The sequence below is a fragment of the Neomonachus schauinslandi genome, chromosome 12 (assembly GCF_002201575.2).
Source record: "Neomonachus schauinslandi chromosome 12, ASM220157v2, whole genome shotgun sequence".
Lineage (NCBI taxonomy): Eukaryota > Metazoa > Chordata > Mammalia > Carnivora > Phocidae > Neomonachus > Neomonachus schauinslandi.
In genome coordinates, this window is record NC_058414.1 from 82,130,138 (window position 1) to 82,146,336 (window position 16,199).

At 43.6% G+C, this 16,199-nt stretch overlaps 1 protein-coding gene across 1 annotated transcript in view; it reads left to right on the forward strand.

The window, feature by feature from the left end:
• SND1 (staphylococcal nuclease and tudor domain containing 1) overlaps window positions 1-16,199 on the forward strand; it is a 394,531-nt gene that overhangs the window by 239,524 nt on the left and 138,808 nt on the right. The window contains exon 17 of the mRNA XM_044920011.1: window positions 5,759-5,900. Within this exon, the coding sequence (XP_044775946.1) occupies window positions 5,759-5,900 (142 nt within the window). The remainder of the gene's footprint in view (window positions 1-5,758; window positions 5,901-16,199) is intronic.

The window sequence follows — 16,199 nt, forward strand, 5'->3', positions numbered from 1 at the left end:
CCATATTCTGGGGTTCCCTAATCTATTTCTGTAATGCGATTTGATTTTTTCCTACTTAGGTTGCCATGATTATCGATTGGAATGCTGCTTTGCCAATTTTTCTTCTAAACATAGGTTGTGTCTTCTCATCTTAGTAGCACTGCAAGTCCTTTCTTTTATCAGTATTGGACCTTTGGGAAAGAAAATAGATGGTGGACAAGACCGACCAAATACAAATATTTACAGACACCTGTCCTTGCAGGGCTCCTGAGAGCAACAGGCACATCCGCAAAGTTTCTTCCAAGTCTGATTGCAGAGAAATTTCTTTTCCTCCATATTTGGGGCATGAAGTTCACTTGCCCTGACATGCGCTGTGACTTTCTTCCAATTTGGGAAGTGTACCATGCTGTTCCTTCTGCCCTTTGGTCTATCCTTAGCTTCCAAGTTTGGAAGCTTTGCTTAGCCAGGCCATCCTAACCTAATAATTGGTAAAGGAGTAGAGTCAAGGAAGAAAACGGAAGGTTGCGTTCTCTGTTGAGGGTGCCACAGATTGGAATGCCAGCCTCCCAAGCTCAAAGCTGTCTCACAGCCTAGTGCTCCTGCAATTGTCCTCTTGATTCCTGTTCCCAGGAGTGGAGCCCAGAGCAGGAAACATTGTTTCTCCTATGCTCTGACATGTTGGAGGCCTGAGTGAGGTTCTGTGCCAAGGAAGTAAATAGTGCGAGAAGACTGTAAACTATAGACAGCACTTAATGAAAGATGATTGATGGCTTAGCTTTTCAGCACCTGTTTTTTTCATTTCCTTATAATTTTTTCAGTAGGAGTGTTTTTCTCTATGTTCTCTGCTGTGTTCACTTCATTCCTGTTAAACTTGCACTTCACTGATGTTTATGCCCCTAGTGCCCTCACACACACCTCACCATGAAACATTGGTAACCAGCCAGGGAAGGCTGGTTCCAAATTTTTAAGTGCTTTGTGGTAAATGTTGGAGCTAGAGGGCATTACCAAGTATCTCCCCCCAGGGTCCCATTCATATCAAGAGATTATCATGCTGTACAGCTGGTTCCTCACAGAGACTCACAGCCTCATTAAAACGCCAGTGGGGGCCATAGAGCCCAGGGTGTGGAAAAGAGGAAGAGCGTGCAGTGATGGATGACTTTTTTGCCTTTCTGGTGGAGGAGGAGGTACTTATGATTTGTCTTCCACATAGCTGCAGGAAAAATCCTCCTGGTCTGGGGAGCCCTGAGAAGATCTGTAACTATGGCGATGAATTGTCACAGTACAGCTTAAAAAGTGAGTGTGTTTGGGTCCTGTCCTTAGGTGTTAGTTCTGATCTCCATGCTCTTTTTTTTTTCCCCTCTGTATCTGTTCTTTTGTACACAGAGCTTCTGCCACTTCAGTATTAAGATTGGTTGGACCCAAACAGCAATGTGCTTTGGAGGCCTTAGCCTCAGGCCGACCCCATAGAGGGGATAGTCAGCGCTCACAGGGGAGAAACCTTCCTGCTTCGCTGCAGTGGCCATGCAGGACTCGGTTTATTGCCAGGCACCTTCTTCAGGTTTGATGGGCCTCTTTCAAATGTGGTTTCTCATGTGCTGGTGGAGTACCCCCATGGTACCCTAATAAGCTCTGCATGTATTTGTTTTTAGTTCTTTTTGCTATGATGTTAATCAAAGAGTGATTGTGATGATGAAACTAATTAGTGAGCTTCATTATTAACATCTCCCTTTTGAGACTTGCCCATGATAATCCTGATTAATGGCTAACTAATAGGTTTACTCTGATTCCCATTTCCCTGTGCTGTTTTGTATGTTGTGATGTTTGCTTCTCACCAGGAAGCATGTTTATGCCTACTCTGTGGGTATTTTCGGTGGAAAAATCATAGAATTCACTTTGCTAACATCAAGTATAAACTGACAGCCTAAATCCTGTTCCAGAATCACAGAACTTTGATTTATATAAGTTCTGCTCTTCTAGGATGCAGAGGACACGGGCGTCTAAGTAGCGTACTTGTGGACCTTGGTCCTGTGCGTGCCATGTAAAGATTCTGCTTCCTCTGCCTTTCCCCCTGCCCTTCCCCTGCCCTCTTCTGTCCTCAACTTTCCCACTCTCCCAAGCTTGGTCATTCATTGTACTAAATTATTTTCAACATGTGCTTGCTTACACATCGTACTTTGTAGAGACAGGTGGCAATCTACCTGCTGAAGGGAATTTCTTACGGGCATTGACACATGTAATCTGCATTTGGAAGAGGTTTGACCTGACAGGCCAGAAGTGAGGACAGAGTAGGAGTGTATAATTAAGGTGTCTTTACAACCTTTCCCTCTAAGGATCATCCTGCCTTTCTTTGGGGTCATTCCAAGCTCCGTTCCAGTAAGTCTGTGGTACAGATATTAGCATCCTTTGAAATGAAGTCACCCCAGGCACATTTGTTGCATCATTACTTTCTCAATTTCAAGGTGTATTGAGGAGGCAGAAACATTCCTTAAGAGATGCTATCCACAATAGCAAGTTAAATGTAGCTAATGCAACCTTAAATTAGCTTCTCTAGGATTACAGGAAAATAACTTATGTGTGGTTTGTTTTGGAGCACAGGTAATGTGAAAACTAGCAGTGCAACAAAAAAAGACTTACCTGCTTAGAAGTACAGTTGCTTCTTGATTATTTACACCAGTGGAGGGGAATATTGGTGCAGAAAACTGTAGCTAATTTATCTGCTTGGATTCTCAAAGCCTTGAGCCAATGTTATGCCAGATAACTATGGCGAGTAGACTCCCAGGCCTCATGTACATGAGTCACAGCATGGAAAACCTGAGGATGAGAGTCTCTGCAACTAGACTTCTAGACAGAAATACTTGATACTGAATAGTCTTACCTTGAAATGAGCCTTCTGTGCCTTAAGTCTCAGTGTTGTTATCTCTTTAAATCTGACGCTTTTTAAAAATACCTTTTGGAGTTATAAGGTTATAAAGAAACCTTTGATTTCACTAAATCTCAGTAGGTGCTGCTTCAGGATTGTTGGAGAATTTCAAATGTCATCTGAATGTTGTCATTTGAACTTGCTCATTTTATTGTCCTTAAGATCCACCTGGCATCTTCAGTTCCTCAGTGGGGCCTAAACTGCTCTCTGTTACACTGTTCCTCATAATCAGGTTTTCTCTTATTTACCTAGTGTTGAAACTTAGAAGTGAGTGTAAGAGACTGAAGCACATTGCTGTACTTACATGGGCTCTTTGGAAGGCAAATCAGAGTTTAACCACAGTCATTTTTATGGTAATAACAATCAAAACTCCTAAAATAAATAATTCCATAGCTAAATTAGCAGGGAATGATGTATGGCTACATCACCTGAGGGAACTTGTCAGTCTGACATATCAGTCTTTTCATATGAGCCACTTAAACAAATTTTAAAGGTTTCAAGGATTTTTGTGTTAAAAAGGAACATGCCAAGCAAGGGAAGCGCTTGAGATGACAAGGAAAGACAGACACCATTGCCTGTGATGGAGATTTGAAAGAGCTGACATCTTGTACTTACATTCAATTTAATTGACTTGATAAGAATTTTTTTACTCTTAAGAATCTATGAACTTGGGTGAAATTTTGTATCTTTTCCCTTAACGGGTGGTTCATAGGCATATCATCTTCAAGCATTTGGAACGATGAGGGGGTTCCATGTCTTGTCTTGCAGTTTGGCCTCTGGAAGTAAACATGGACAATTGTGGTAGGCTTTTAAAATTTGTTTTCAGAAGCCTTCAGTTGTCATAGTCAGCTTTCACTTCTAATCTTTGTCATAATCAGTGGCATGTCATATTCTCTTTGCCTTCTTCCCATATGTTGTTGTTTCTGCATTAGGACTGTTAAATTGTAGGTTGAGACTTAGGAAGAGTCAGGAACTTTTGTTTAATTACATGGCTGATAGTAAGGTACCTTGATTTCTCCTTGGTTCCCAGTCTGAGAAATTCTCTTTCTTGGTAAAGTAGGTAATCATTTAGCAAAATATGGTGAGAGTCTGCTCCAACCTTCTTTTTGTATTAATACCTACTTGTGTGTGAGCTGCTGTTATTCCTATAAGCACCTTTTTTTTTTTTCTCCAGATAAATACATCCATATGACAGTGAGCAAAAGTCTGTTTCTGAAAAATATAGATTACTGCAGTTTTGAGGGGAAAGGCCCTCTCTTCAGAGACATTAAGTTGCCTCCTGAATTGCGATAATCAATTTAATAATTGTTGTTGATTTACTGGTTCAGCTCATGAATAATGTCCCAGATTTAGACTAGTGTGGCAAAAGGATTTTAATCAGGTAGTGCTTTCTTTCCCATGGAGCATTTGTCTTGCTTGACTGTTCTGGACTTCAGCCAACTGCCAGAAAGGCCTTGTCCCACTGTATATGTAGAGTAGAATATGTGTTGCTTAAGTGTTCACTGAGGGAGTTCCCAACTCACTAAAGCTCATTGTTACCTTACCTTTTACCAATGTGCCATTAAAGACACTGAGAATGGATGACTGTCTCTCCTTTTCTCTGAGAATCTGTTTGAAGGGAAGGATGAATCTCATTACTATAAATACTGTTTTCATCCCAGCCTACCTCACTGCTTCTGAATGAGAGGAGCCCCTCTGGCTGCTGTGAAAGCTCTCAAATTCTTGATGGCTTGTTAAATTTTCATTATCTAATGTGCATTAATTTAGATACAATAGCTCTGTTGCTAGGAGCAGAGTCAGAAAGGAAGAGCTTGGCGGAGTGCAGACTGCTTGTGTCGCAGGAGTCAGGAAAGTGTGCAGAGCTTGCTGTCCTCAGAGGGAGTTTACAGTTCTGCTGGCTGGGCTGAAAACCTCGGAAATTCTGACGTCCCCTGACTACTCCCCCAGCACATGCACTGTGATGTTTTGATGCTTGCTTACTCTGTCATCTGTTTCATTAGCTTGAAGGACTGAAAGGATTTGAAGCTCTCTAGATGAGAGCTCTGAGGTTCAAAATGTCCAAGGTCTGGTTACTCTTGAGGGGGTAGAGGGCATGCACTTTGTGTTTTATGTGTGAAAAAAGTTTTAAAGTGCTATTAGGTTTCATGTGTTTTCCTGTTTCTATAATTGTTCATACTGACATGATGTGGAATAGGTCCCCATGGAGCATGTCCTATTGTTAGAGATCTCCCAGGCTGGGAACAGAAACAGTCAGTCTGCCCAGGTCCCAGCTCACCCCTGAAAAGCACGTAGACCAAGGCTCGCTATATAGGCACCCAAAGAAGGCTGCACTCTTGATGTTCAGAAACAGTGAGCCTCTGAATCTACATAACCCATTGACGGTTAAAGATGAACTACTTTGGGTTTCTTGGGAAGGGGCTTTATGTAACACAGCCTGGGTATCACTTTTTTTTTTTTTTTTTTAATGAAAATTAAAGGTTAAATTAACCTCCATGAAAGGCTGGTATTAGTCTTCTCCCCCCTGATTTTGTTGAAGGAAGAGAAGCCCTTTTTTGCATCCCGTGAGGAATGAAATTTTCATTTCAAAGCACCTTCCTAAGTTGTATATCCATTGAGTGCATAGTAACAGAACAGAAGGAAGCACAGAATATTCTGGAAATTTCAGATTAACTCTGTTTCTTCTGTGGAAGTCACATGGGTATCTTGCCTATGTCATAGTTTCAGGGTTGTCTCTTTTCCTACGATTATTCGCCGAGCTTTCTATGGTCTGCCAGACTTTTTGCCCTAGAACAGAGAAAAAGAATCATTTGCTCAGATTTTATTACTTTTTTCTAATGATTCTTTTCTTTTATCCACCAGGATACCCAAAAAGCAAAGCAGTTTCTGCCCTTCCTTCAGCGGGCAGGTCGTTCTGAAGCTGTGGTGGAATATGTCTTCAGTGGTTCTCGTCTCAAGCTATATTTGCCAAAGGAAACTTGCCTTATCACCTTCTTGCTTGCAGGTAAGTCTTGTGTGTTTTATGTTCTGATAATTCTTCCCGGAGCTCAGAGGTCATGCTTGGAGGTCACATGCCCTCTTTTCCCTTGTGTTTTAGATAGGACCTCGAACCAATCTAGGTGTTTTAGTCTCTGATTGAGATGTGAACACAAAACTGCTAGATTTGATCCCTCTATCACTGCAGACCCAACACTGGGCCCTCTTCCTGCTCCCCATTTCTACCAGCCACAGGGCATAAGAGTAGAGCAGCTTGAAAGACAACATGTATCTTTTCACAGCCTGGGTGAAGGGAATTCCAGACAAAGAAAAATACTAATGATGGAATTCTCACAGTCGGTATTTCGCATTTGGGATAGACCACTCCTGCCATGTTAGTCATGGGTAGTCCACCGAGGAGCTGAGACACCCTCTCCTTGTGTCTCCCTAGGCAGTACCGTTTGTCTTTTATTCTTTTCAGCTGTCATTAGGATCCAAATCCTTTCTGAAACGTCAAACATGACATTACCTTCCCAGGCTCCTGCATCTTTACTATTTCCCTGTTGCACTAAGCTTGACGTGCTAGGGAAGGCCGCCTTTTCTTTGCTGACTGAATGCGCATCTTTCTTATCCTATCTTTTTTAGTAGCTTAATATTTCTCAAGCCAGAAAGACTGTGTATGAACTGTGTTCTTTGAGCAATTTATATTTATGCATTCAAGGCAGACTGCCTTATTTCTTCCCCAATGGCAGATAATAAAGTTATTTATTTTCAGTCAGTACTTCACAGAGACTGTGGTCTTTGAGAGAAAGTGTCATTTTACTTCAACACCCCACAGCCCACCCCTGTACATACAAACATTCACTCACTCACAAAGGACATACATATTCTGCTGTGTTCTCCCGGTTCACATTGCCTTTTCTGTTGATACCCTGCTCCCTCAGCACTCCTTCTGTTGGGATTCTTGAATAGAATTTGCCATGGGGGGAGAGAAATGGGAGCCATGCTTGCTGTCCCCTGCCAGATTGCCTCAGCCTCCTTTTCCTAGAAGGCACGGATAGTTTCTTCTCTGGATCAGGGTCTCCCTCAGGCCCTAACTAAATGGGTTGTTATGTGAGATAAATCACTCAGTGAACACATGGCCGTGACGTTCTCTGCTGCTGCTGCTGGGCTGCCACTTCTGGCTGAGGCTGTCTTGCACACTCTGAAGAAGTTAATGATCACTGCGCAGCTCTGCAGGCTTTCTGAGGGGACTAACTGTGAAATATAACATGAAGCTCAGGGGCAGCTGCGGAAAGGAAGGCCCAGAACAAATCCATACCTTACTGGAGGGCTGTGCTTCTGTGAGCTGTAGTAAACGGAGCGGTAGCATGGCAGTGTGTGACGGAAGCCATTCGTGCCCTTAAGATTTCCGGAGCCGAGAAGTTTCTTATCAGTGAATTCTTGTTGTTACAGAGTTGGAAGTATATATTCAACTTCTCCTTTGTTCTATGTCTGCAAAACAAAAGCATCCTCTTGGCAGTGTGGAGCTTTATCCCAGAGGTGAACAAGAGAAAAAGTATTATTCTTTCTGGAAAGCTTGGCCACAGGTCTGTAGGGGAAAGAAAACATTGAAGTTCTGGCTTCTAAATTCAAAACTACCTGAACGGACCCAGCTCAGAGCTTAGACCTATCCTGGCTGGAGTTTTCCTGCAGAACCCTTCTGGTTGTACTTTCTTTCCCATGGAGCATTTGTCTTGCTTGACTGTTCTGGACTTCAGCCAACTGCCAGAAAGGCCTTGTCCCACTGTATATGTGTTGCATAAGGGTTCACTGGGGCAGTTTCCAACCAACTGAAGCTCAGACACAACGCAGCCTGGTCACTCAACTCCACAGCAGCCAGTTCCTGTGTGTACTTGGCATTATTCTAAGTTTAGCAATTCGAAAGACAGTGCCTGAGTTAACTTACATTCTGAAAGATAGATTACCAATGCAAATACATGATAAAATATAAGCTTTTCCATTTTTCTCGTGCCATACTATATGCGGTTATATTCTGCATCTTCTGATTTCTTTAGAAACCTGGCAAGGATACCGGACAGGGGAAAGTAAGAGCACACAGACCTCAGTTTGAATCACAGCTCTACTCTGCACAAGCAGGTGACTTTAGGGAGGTTTTTTACTCTTGAAGCCTTAGCTTAGACATCAGTTAACTGGAAAGTGTTTCTTGCCTCTTAGGATTTTGTGAGGATTTAATGAGATGTGTAGAGGGTTCAGAACAAGCCTGCCATAAAGTAGATTATCCATAAATATGTTTCCTTCCCCCTTCCTCTCACAAAGACTTGGTGAATTCATAACTAGAGCTCTTCTTAACTCTTAAATGGAATGGTATATTGTACAGTGTGTGTGTGCACAGCTGAGGCTCTGCCATGGAGACTTTGACCTATCAGTGGAAATAAACCAAGGAAAGGTGCTGTTCTTGCCTCCTCCTGAATGAGCAGAAAGCTCACTGATAGGAAGGCTACTGGCTTTTCCCTTTGAGTTTTGAAAGAGGAACTCTGCATCCTGGTAAGACATTGTCCTAGGTCTCTGGAAGCTCTGGAGGGAACACAGACTTGTAAGCAAACTGCAGCATTGGGCTCTAGGTGAAGAGAATTCTTTACAAGGCACAGAAGTAACACAGAGAAGGGAGTGATCAGTTACTTAGAGGGAAATCAGAGGTTGTCTCCCTGAGGAGCTGCCACCTGAGCTGCTTTTGAAGGACAAATAGGAGTTGGCAGTGTTGGGACAGGAGGGGAAAAGGAGGAAGAAAGGAACATTCCAACTAGAGGTTAACAGCATGTACAAAGGTGTAGAGGTATGATCTTTCCTGGTGTGCCCAGGTAACTGTGCCCCCTTTGGTATTGGTGGAATATAAGGAGTGAGGGGTTGGGGTGGGATGCGGTTAGAAATGCACACAGGATATACCGTGGACCCTCAGAGTCACTCAGGGTACTGAGCAAGAGAGCAACGTGCTCGCACTTGTGTTAAGAAAGCTTATTTTGGTGAATACGTTGGAATAAATGAGGCTGGAGACTGAGAAAGCAGTTACAGAAGCAAGAGGGTTAGTGACCTAAAATCTGGCAGTGAAGAGGAGAGGTTGGAAAAGTATTTAGGAGGAAGACTTGATAATTCAGGGAATGATTGGATTTTTTTGGTCAGAAATGGGGGTGACATTGAGTGTAGGAAGGAAAGTAACTCGCCCAAGGCTTGAGTGTTTGGGCAGACTGGGATATCCACCAGCAAGGGCAAAACCAAAGTAAGAATAGGTTTTAGGAACCAATAATTGGTGGTCGGAGGATTAGGTGGAGAATCCTGCATGTTCAGGAAGCCAAGAGAGGAAAGAAATCCAAGGAGTAGGCACTGTCAGATTTTACCTAAAATATCAAGTAGGTAAAAACTAGGAAGTGATTTTATACTGTTTATCAATTAGTAAGTCACAGATGACCTTTGTCAGTGCAATTTCATCAGAGTTGATTCAGCTAAAGGCAGATTACAGGCGATTAGGGTGTAAATGTGGGAAATGAGGAACAGAATCAAAAATAGAGTGCTCGTTACAAAATTCTAACAGAATGCAAACGGAATGCATAAAAATGAAAGCTAAGGGGTCACAGTAACATTCTAAGGATGTCAGCAACTTGAATACTTGTGTAACTGTAATTCCTAAGATTGGAGCAGAACGTGGCATTGAGTTGGAAAAGTTTTTCGGTATACCTATTGTTTTCATAATACCAATTACAGAAGTAAAACTCAACAAAATCTTCTTGGCAAATGAGGATATAAAAAAGATGGAGTGAGAAAGTATCATAGGGAACATGAGACGCACTGGTCTGAATCCTGAGAAGAAGAAACGAAGAAAGGCTGCAAGGAATTGATTGACAGAGCGATGAGCTAGAGGAGACGGCAGGAATGAGATGGCTAGAGAGCAGGATGGAGAGAGTATCCTTAGAGGAGGGCCCCTTGGTCTTCTGAGACCAGCTACAATGAACGCTGAATGTGAGTGTAGACACAGACACAGCATTCACATTGTGGGGTGGTTCACCTGGACAGTGAACCTCGTGGCACAGCTTTGCAGGTATCTGTGGGATGTGCTCTACATCGTGGAAAAATGGCATTCTGCTGGAAATGATGTCTCTCTGCAGCCAGGAGGGAGTTTGGGCTGTGATTCTCAAGGGGAAAGTCAAGATAATTGTTCAGCAGTCCCGTATGTGCTGCTCTCATTAATCCCAGCCTTTCAGAGAGCCCTCTGGACTTCAAGGTGGGGTGGACATTTTCCATTTTTATGTCGCCTTTTTTGGGCAGACGGCCCCACAGCTTGATAGGGAGTGGCATTTGGCCCAAGCCAGCTGGCCTCTCTGTCACGGTTCCTGCACCCCTGTATGTGGAATGATTGCTTGGTCAGATGGGATAGCAGGTGGGGCTGGGCAAAGTCAGCTGTAGCTGACAGGTCAGTGCCTCCTGGAAGCTCTCGCCCTTTAGTCCTTTGAGCACCTGGCTTAGGTTTGGTCGGTGAGCAGGTGACCTTACAGCATCAGAACAGGGACTGTTGACTTCCCCTCTGCCTGCCACTGTGGCCTCCTCCTGTGCAGACTTATTTCGGTCGTGGAGGCAATCAGAGCCAGGTCTTGTCCTCAGTTCGCAGGGAAGCCAAGATCCCCGGGCAGCCCACATTTGTTTGAAAGCATCCTTTTTCCTCATCTAGCATTTAGTGTGTCCCACGCTTTTCCTCCCATTAGAACAAAAGCAGTTTGCCCCCAGTCTTTATTTTTCACGTATTTTCACTTGTTTCACATTTTAGTTTCTTGTCGAAAGGGATAGGAGGTGCACATATTTGCATATCACTTGGCCTTTGATTCACATTTTTATTTAACAGCACCATTGGGCATGGGGAGTGTGTATCCTAGTGCTATGTCTGAATTACTCTCTTAGCTCTAGGGTATCTGGGTCATGACAAGGGCATAGTTCAGGAAGTAGTCCTCTTGACTAAGCAGAGGCAGGTATCAAGTTTGCCTGTGAACCAGCTGCCTGAATTGGAAGAGAATAATAATTTGAGGTTTCAGTGCAAAGTAATCTAAGTAGTCTCATTTCAAGTATTTGGTATCTTCTACTAAGTCACTGAGCGCACCCCATATGCATTTCCATGTTCCTAAAGCTAGGACAGCAGTATGTATGAGGAATTAGGGACTGCAGCAGTTTCGGAGTGTGGGGGAGTGAATGTCAGTCATCTTGGTTGGATCCCATGGTACAAATCCCCTAGAAGGCAGCAGCCACCTGGCAGGGGATTCCCATGTAGATCACAGCAGGTGACTTTTAATTAACCAGTTGCCTAGTCATATGAAACAAGACTAGAAAATGAGACTTCCCTTCGCCTGCAGGCCCTTTGGCATTTTTCGATTTTTTTCTCTCTCTCTTTGATTACAACTCCCCCACTGGAGCTGCATTATGACAAGGGATGCAATGAGAAAAAGGTTCTAGGTATCTAGGTTTTGGTAAATTTCTATGGTGGTCATGTGCATGGTGGGTAAATTAAAGGTTCGGATGTGTCCTTCCACCCTGAATGCCTTTGAGGAAAGTATCTCATGTCCTTCTTTCTTTTTAACGCCTCTTCTCCAGCTAGTCCTAATAGGAATACAACTGCCTGTTTCAATAGACCGAGAACTGGGGTGCCTGGGTGGCTCAGTCGTTAAGCGTCTGCCTTCGGCTCAGGTCGTGATCCCCGGGTCCTGGGATCGAGCCCCGCACCGGGCTCCCTGCTCCGCAGGAAGCCTGCTTCTCCCTCTCCCACTCCCTCTGCTTGTGTTCCCTCTCTCACTGTGTCTCTGTCAAATTAAAAAAAAAAAAAAAAATGGACCGAAAACTTCTAATGAGAGAGGAGAGGGAAGGTGAACAGGAATATCCTCCCCATCTCCTGGCCCCAGGAATGGTGGATCCCCATTGATTACCAGTGCCTAACCAAATTACACAATTAAAGCCAATGTATGTTTAAGTGAGAAATCCCATTCTGCTATAACAGAGGTGCTAATGAATCAGGCTGCTATGTGGTTGTGTTTGCTGGGCTTCTATCCTTAATTAAGCAATTATAGGGTCTGCTGATACTTATGAATTCCTTTCAGATGCTTTAATTGAATTGCAACTTAATGGGTATTTGTAAAGTGGGGTGTTCTTTCTCTTGGGACTTGCCAGTTTGATTCTGTCTCCACCGCCTACTTGCTTTCAGATGGGTGCCATTACTGGAAATGGGCAGCTTGACATGAGACTTTTCTGGAGAAGCTCTAGTTCTTCACTTTTAAAGATACCATTATATGAATTTTATGAATTACATTCATGTCAGGAGGTCCTGGAGAATCACTCGTTAGGAAAGCATTAGCACAGTAAACAGGTCGGGGAGCCTTTTTTAATGAGGCCAAGATTTTGCAAGCCCACTATAAGAAAAAGCAGTCTTTGATAGGTAGACTGTGGGTGATGCATAAGTTAATATGATAATTTCTGCTTTCTTGAATAGCTTTTAGCCTAGTAGTGTAGACAGCCATATGAAAAACTTGAACAAGGAAAAATAAAAAGGAGTTATGAAAAGTATAAGCAACATACCATGAGAGTGCAGAAGAAAGAACAATTAATTGGGGAATGGCAAAGACTTCACAAGGGAGGTGGCATTTGAGCATCCAGGATCGGGAACATTTTCTTTTGGCAGGCTAGGTGTGATTCATCTAGGCAAAACAACTTAGCCTATATCATTAGTTCTCAGGAAGAGTAGCCTAAAAGAAATGGATGTACTCATCAATCATTTTCCTCTCTCTCTGCCTTTGGGCGTGTAAATCTGCTCTTCTGCTGTTGAGCGTTCAGTGCCCTGCCTTCCGCTGCCATCTCTGCACGCATACCATACCACCACCCCTGCTCATGTCATATGGATGAAAGTGCAGGCCTACCAAGATAGCCTGATTATCTCCCATCTTTAGATCGTGAATCATCCCCAGAATGAGCCTCATCGTATTTGTGGGTCATTCAATGGCATGGCTATTTAATAATTTATTTCCACTGGGCGCTATGCTAGGAATTTAGAAATACATAAGTTCCAGGCTTCAAGCAAAGTAGTTGTGTCTACTGAGGTGAAGAATGTATAGACATGAAGAAACAAACAAACATTTTTAAGAAGGCTAAGAATAAGAGAAATATGCCTTCAAAACCATATAAATGAAAACAACTCCAATTTTTATAAAACATTAACAGTATATATTGTGATAACTGTCCAAAAGGCTAAGGCAATTCTGGTTTCTAAGCCAGCAGTACACCATCTGGAGAGGGATGGAGTTGAGTGCTGGTTCAGCCCAGGTCAGGGCAGGCCTGGAGTATGATCTTCTCTCCGGGGACCACTCTTTTGGGAAGGAGATCAGCAAACTGCGGAAGGATCAGAGGAGAGTGACCAGGAAAGTAAGAGACCTAAAAATGCCGTGACCTGAGGACTAGTAGTAGGAATCAAAGGAGACTCCCAGGATGTAATGGAGTATTTCAGGGTCCAGAGGCAGGGATTTGATCTGCTCGGTAGCCATTTATTTTGTTTTGTTTTGTCAGAGTAATAAAAACATCAATAAAAATAAGATTTGTACAGTATGGTTTAATGGCAGTCACAGACCTTGGAGCTAAAACACTTAAAGAAAATTCTTGCTCTCCTGCTTCCTGGTTAATTATTTCCATCAGACCGGCCTGCTTATCTTGGTGCGATGCTGGGACCTGGAGGTGAGGGAGACAGCAAGGCCCACACGGCAGCTGTGTGCCAGCCTGTCTAGAGGCCTGCAGCTGAAGGGAAGCACGTTAGCAGGAGCACCCCCTCTGTGGAGCCCATCGGACCGCTGAGGGTGGCACAGCCTCCTAATTGGGATGCTCAGCCCTTACCATCTTGGTTGGGTTTTCTGTGCCAAGAAAAGAAAGACGTTGATTTCGCCTCAGCTGTTACAGGTTGGGCCCATTCATTCCCTCTGGATGGATGGGTCAAAATTAGGAGAAAAGAATCCTTTCCTCCCAAATCCTCGGATGCCTGCCTTCTTCTATTGCTTTTTACTCTTGATGCTTTTGAGGGTTTTGTTTTGTTTTGGGTTTTTTTGTTGTTGTTGTTTTGTTTTTGTTTTGTTTGTTGAGACAAGGGAAAAAAGTACCCCTGGTAGTAATCAGGCAGAGCCAAGAAGAGCCAGTAGAGTGGTACACAGGGTCAGACCTGGGAGCTTTCCCCCTGGGGGTTCCCCTTCTGTTCCTTCTCCTCCCCTCCCACCTGACGGTTCTTCCGAGTCTTTTAAAGGTTATCTAGGCTTCCACATCCGTGGGCATGGCAGGTAGGGAATGGGAAGCTTATCTCTGCTGGAGTGTTTCCAGTACCAGCACCTGTCTCTGGTTGTGCCCAGATACCTCACTTCCGATTCCATTCTTGTGGCTTTCCCAGAAAAATACATTTCAGCATGGATTTTTTGTTGTCATCTTGTCAGCCTATTGGCATTTGTCAGCAGCCATTTAGTAGTAGTGGTGGTAAGCAGCAGCATCCGGGATTGGGCTACTCACCGCGACCCCTGCCCTGTGGGGTGTCTCTTTGGCCAGCCTAATAGTAGAAAATGGCAGCACCTGGATGCAGGAGAGGGAGTGTAAATGGTGTGGTAATTTGAAATTAAAGGGAAATGCTTTGAAATCTGGTAATGGACAGCCCCAGGGTGAACAGTGCACACTGCCTATAAGACTTAATCCTGGTTGCTATGGGAACCACCTCTCACATCCCCCTTTCAAACAGAGATATGACTGGGTTGAAAAAAAAGAGTTCCTCATCATGAAAAACTCTTTGCCCCCAAACCCTTGCTCACCTTGGATTCCTTTCAGAAAGCTTTCCTGAGGCTTCCCCAACCTGGTGGGCTGTCTATGCCAGTCTAAGCCTGGCCCTTTGTATTAGATCTCAGTGAATGGCACTAACATGAGAATTAGAACACACCAGGTGCCCAGTGTGGGCAACTGGCCCTAGCACACCCTCCTGCTGCCCCTCAGTGGGCACCACAGTTTTTTACTCAGGGAACTGGATAGAACCACTGGCCACATGTTGCATGTCCTCATGCCTCCTGCCTGCGGGGCTCTAAGGAAGCCCAAGGATCTGCACTCAGTCTTGGGGCCATGGGATTGCTCCCAGATTCTGAGGTAGGGCTGCCAAGCACAGAACTTATAGGAGGAAAAACAATTCACAGAAGTTCCTTTCATATCCGGAAGGCATCTGAGACACAACTGCATTCTCTGTCGTGTTTTTTCATCAGAGCCTTTCCCCATTTATTTAAATTACCACATTAATCCAGACTTGTTAAGTTTGGGGGGTTTTTTGTTGTTTTGGTTTTTTGGTTTTCAACCACCCTTTACCTGTGATAAAATAAATGAGGTCTGCGTCTCTCTTCAGTGGCTTTTGATTTTTGGACATAAGGCTCCCTTCAAGGTTGGCTTACAGGCTTCCAAGTGGGCTTTGGAGAAACTTTGTCTAAGCTTTCTGGATTCCCTGTAGTTTTTCCTTATTATACTTGTGCTTTACAATAGTAGTCCTGAATAAACCCTAGTAACTCCCATGCTTACCTTCACTATATGTAGGAAGTTATTTAAATTGACTACTTAGTCTACAACGGGTGGAGAAGTTCCCATTTCCCTGCCCTGGTGTGCCTCCTTTTCCTGAGCTTGTACATCTGCTAGTGATTTTTCTAGGGTTAATTTGGGTGTTTTTATTTTTAAATTGGAACATGGTGTCTGTCTCTTCTCTGTGTGTGTTTTGGATGCAGCCCCTGTGCTAGGCATGCGGTTATTAACTCCACTGATATACCAGTTCGCTCATTAGCATTTGCATTTTAAATTACAAGCTAGAGCAGACGACATTTATGCTATATTTGTACCATTGCCTTCTTCATGAATGATGTCGTATGTGCAGGGAATTCAGAAATAACTCCTCTAGGGCCCTGATATATTTTCGTCTCTTTCAGCAAACTGCTGTTTCTTTTTCACTCTTGATTCTCATTGTTTGATAGGATTTTTTTTTTTTTTTATTCTGTTCCAAGTTTGGACCTATTTGTGAGTGCTGTGATTGGGAAGTGCTAATGACAACCCAACCCTTTGTATCAAAATAGGCATATTGCGTAGAGTGGCCATCTTTCCCTTTTGCGTTGTACTCCTGGTAAGCAGTGTGCTTTGATTAGAAAGGAGGAAATTTTCTCCTCCACAGTTTGGTGGATGGGAAGACATGGTAAAGGGTACTTGTTCTTGCTTGTATTCATGCTCCCATCCCTCTTTTTTATAGTTGATTCATCAG